The sequence below is a fragment of the Physcomitrium patens genome, chromosome 2, assembly GCF_059467195.1.
Source record: "Physcomitrium patens ecotype Gransden chromosome 2, ASM5946719v1, whole genome shotgun sequence".
In the NCBI taxonomy this organism is placed as follows: domain Eukaryota; kingdom Viridiplantae; phylum Streptophyta; class Bryopsida; order Funariales; family Funariaceae; genus Physcomitrium; species Physcomitrium patens.
In genome coordinates, this window is record NC_143411.1 from 6057367 (window position 1) to 6061105 (window position 3739).

General features: G+C 44.7%; 1 protein-coding gene across 1 annotated transcript; it reads right to left on the minus strand.

Annotated features, from left to right (window-relative positions):
- Nucleotides 1-384: 384 nt before the first annotated feature.
- LOC112295706 (uncharacterized) lies at nt 385-1468 on the minus strand. Its single transcript, XM_024547570.3, has 2 exons — nt 798-1468; nt 385-676 (listed from the first exon to the last, which is right to left on the minus strand). The coding sequence occupies exon 1, from the start codon at nt 1308-1310 to the stop codon at nt 807-809; it is 504 nt and encodes a 167-aa protein (XP_024403338.1). The 5' UTR covers nt 1311-1468; the 3' UTR covers nt 385-676; nt 798-806.
- Nucleotides 1469-3739: the final 2271 nt, after the last annotated feature.

Sequence of the window (3739 nt, forward strand, 5' to 3'; positions counted from 1 at the left end):
TGTGGAGAATATGGTATGTGGTGTCTGCGAGGGCAGTTGCGGTGTAGGTCTTTGTCATTTGTTCACAGTTGTAGCGATAATTCTGAATCTAGACCAGTAACGATGCACACCCGAATAATTTTCGCACTTTTCTTTCGTAGGTTGAGGAGTTTGTCAAAAACCGTCGTTCTGGGAATTGAGGATTGCTCAGATTTGGTCAACTCTCTCGACGATCGGTTCTGTGCAGACATTCAAAAATTAACAAAAATATAAACTTGAACAAGCATTGACGTTCGAGCAATGCCAACTTTGGAGCTCACACTTGGTCTAGTTGGTTAACCCAGAGTTTCAAGGCGGACCCAAAATGCAGTGATCTCCACAATTCATTTCAATCCGAAAAAGGAATTCTGAAAAAGAATCAGCGAGCATCTTCAAAAAATTCAAATTGCATAAAATGCCAAAACAAATAATGGATTCGTGTCCACAAGACACGGGAGGGAGTAGGCGGTCGAAAACTAGATTCTCTAAGCTACTGCAAGAGCTGCGGTCGGTTCAGCAGGAGATAGGAATCACAACACTGCCCATGATTCAACCTAAACTGGTGATACTGTGACAAATGTTCGAGGAATGGCGACCTCCATACGTTCTGAGAATGTTTCATAATGTAACATGCAATCGCAACTACCGAGAATAAATCCTGCAACCAACAGAAAAAGAAGGTTCAATTCATGAAGTAGCCAAAACAGAATAGGATATAATCACAAGTTTTTCGAAAGAAAACAAAAACGACGAATGTTGTGAGTGGAATATCGACAGACCTTGCTGATCTAGAGCTTGAATTCAAGCTCAGGCTTGTGGTTGATTTTAATCAGTATGTAGTTGCCCTTCAACCAACTCCAGCTCTCCACAGCTTCAATTACCAACAGCTTCTGGCCCACCATTTCACTGTACCGGAAACGCTGTCGCAAATTGATGATCAACGTCTTCACGATATCCTTGCCCTTATAGTTCTTCACAATGACGGTCAACTTTGAAACCAGGTTCTTGTGGGTCATCGTGAGGGGGCCGATCGCAGTCCACGAGGTCTTCTGAGCAACAACCATATGTGCTGGATTCTGTGCGTTCGCTTCTACCTTGAAGATGATGCTCCTCAACGCCAAGTTGTGGACGACGTACTTGAGCGTGAAAGATGATGACTTCTTGGTGGAAGCCGGGGACGGCGCTGGTGCAGATTTCGTCGCAGACTGTGTTGGGGCAGATGCAGCAGCATGGGCATTACCCAAAGCTGCACAAAAGAGGAGGAGAGTCACGAAGAGAACTAGCTTAGTCATGGTGCGTGATGATAGATCACGGTGTCAACTCTTTCAATGAGGTATTGGCTACGACGGGCAACTGGGACAACGGTGGTGAAGGAGACAGTAGGTTCGATCAATGTGGGGCATAGAGAGACATTGGCCAAGACAAGCAAGTCGAGCAACAACGGTGCTGGAGGTGGTAGGCTCAATCACAGCTAGGCGCAAAGAGGTGTTATATGCGAATGTAGCCTCATGTTGCGGCGATTCTTGCTGGAGTTTCACGTCAGGTTCAATATTAGATTGTGACATGCATTCTAAAATAGCGTCCTAGATAATCTGGAGTGCTGACAGCTTTAGGCGCGGCGGAGGGCGGTTAGCTAATTGTAGTCAGCCAAATAAAGGCTTCGCACATGTGTCCTGGCTGGAAAATATTCAACTTCTGCTAGAGAGTAGGAGAAATGCACAACCTTGTTGAACACATGAGGTATCGACTCTTGAAATTATTTCTGTGGTTGAAATGATATGCTCTTTCCCGATGAGAACTTGCTCCGGTATTACAGTAAGTTTCCATTTCGACTAACCCATATACTTGATTCTCCCGCAAAAATTAGATTTTTCGAAGAGAAAACTCAGTAAGAAATACAATGTGAATTATTGTTATAATTGTTAAATGTTATGATGTTTTTTGCTGAATTATGATGGCATATAAGCTATTTTTCTTTCCTAGGTTCTTCAGAATGAGTTATATCGCATGACATTCAAGGCTTTCATTGACGTTCATGCGTGCGTGCGTGTCCGTTTTTAATTTGTTCTAAAGAGATTACTTAAAAATAGGCTTGAATGTGCTTTCATTAACTTCCACAGTTGTTCTAGATGCATTACAAATGACGGTGTAACTTCTACACTGTATGACAATCGGTAGTTTATTATACAGATACAGTTCCGCCCAGTATGGTACACTTGTTGAAAATTACACAAAGAGTCCTGTAATCCACGAACTCAAGCATCAGATTGGCTGTACTTCCAAATACACTGCACCCCGAACATCCTGGCGCGCTGAATATCTGCCCAATCTTCGATGACAGTACTTTTTTTAAGAAATTGGAATAGCGGCAAACTGATGGTGAAGTTGGGTTTTTGAATGTCTCTCCAATCACGGTCCTTGTCAAGAGCTACATTCAAAAACGATTCAAGATCGACATCATAGGTTGACCAATCACGGTCCTTATCAATGAGGGACTGAAACTCGGATCTCAATTTTGATATAGCAGTGTCTAGAACCTGGTTATCTTCATCATCAAACGGCCTAAATCTGCTGTGGAAGAAAGAGTGCTTATTGGATTCAATGTATCCATGATCTGTGTGCTACACCAAGGATTTAACAGTGTTAAATTATGTTAAATGTGCCAGATGCCTATGCACTTAAAGTATCCCCTCATGCCTCCAATCGATTGGTCTGCTGACGGATCATAGTATTAACACCTAAAATTGCCCAAGTCCGGCCTTCAGGGGATTACAAAAGTCTAATGAACTTCCCCTGCTCCTCGTACTTACCTACCACGATTCCAACACAGTCACGTTCTCACAAACCTGAAAATCGATTGATCCGCTAAACGGTTCACTGCACGGTGCTTTTAGCTTGAGAGGTCGATCCATTGATTGAATAGCTGGATGGTATCTTCGTGCACATTAACTGAGGTGGGAGTCGGCGGTCAAGTTGGATTTGTCGACCCTCAACAACTCCTAGAAACCAATTTGTGATTATGCGAACTAATGAGGTAGAAGCAGCAGCCATGCGTAATTCATGCGGCCTCTTCGTGTCGTCCTTCAACGCACTTATCAACAGGCAGAAAGTCCACGCAACGATGATAAAGGTTGTGCGGAAGGAGTGTGTTGCAGAGTAGCATTGGTGGGTTCAATTAGTTCAGGTCGAGATGGATCTAATCGGGATTTCCGCGGCAGGGGACACCGGATTAAACCTTGCAATGGAAGTTGTCGCAGATGTGTAAGTGACTCCGTGCAGAGAAGCATGAGGAACACAGTAATCTCGTCACGAGACTATGCGCAGACCGGAGAGAGCCAAGGGAGAATCAGAGATAAGGTTTTGAGTGATCCAGCAAGGTCTGTAACGCACATGGGTGTCTGCTCGGAAGTCCGGAGTCGATGTAAGGTTGAGTGTCAGTACTAAAGCATAAGGAGAGCATGGCGGGGGCAGGGTGGGTGTCGAAGAGATCCCCGAGGGTGTGTCAACAGTTCCGAATCTACACTTCTACAGATCCTGATTGTTTCAGGAGGACGCACAATCTCGATCCTGCTGCATGATCTGGTTGGTGTGCAACAAAGTGAGCGTGGGGATCAACTTCGCCACTCCCTCCCTCCCTCGCAGCACACACCCTACTAGGTGCTCACGCTCGCACCGCCCCTAGTGACAGATTGTAGCATTAACAATTGCACCTCGCATTCAC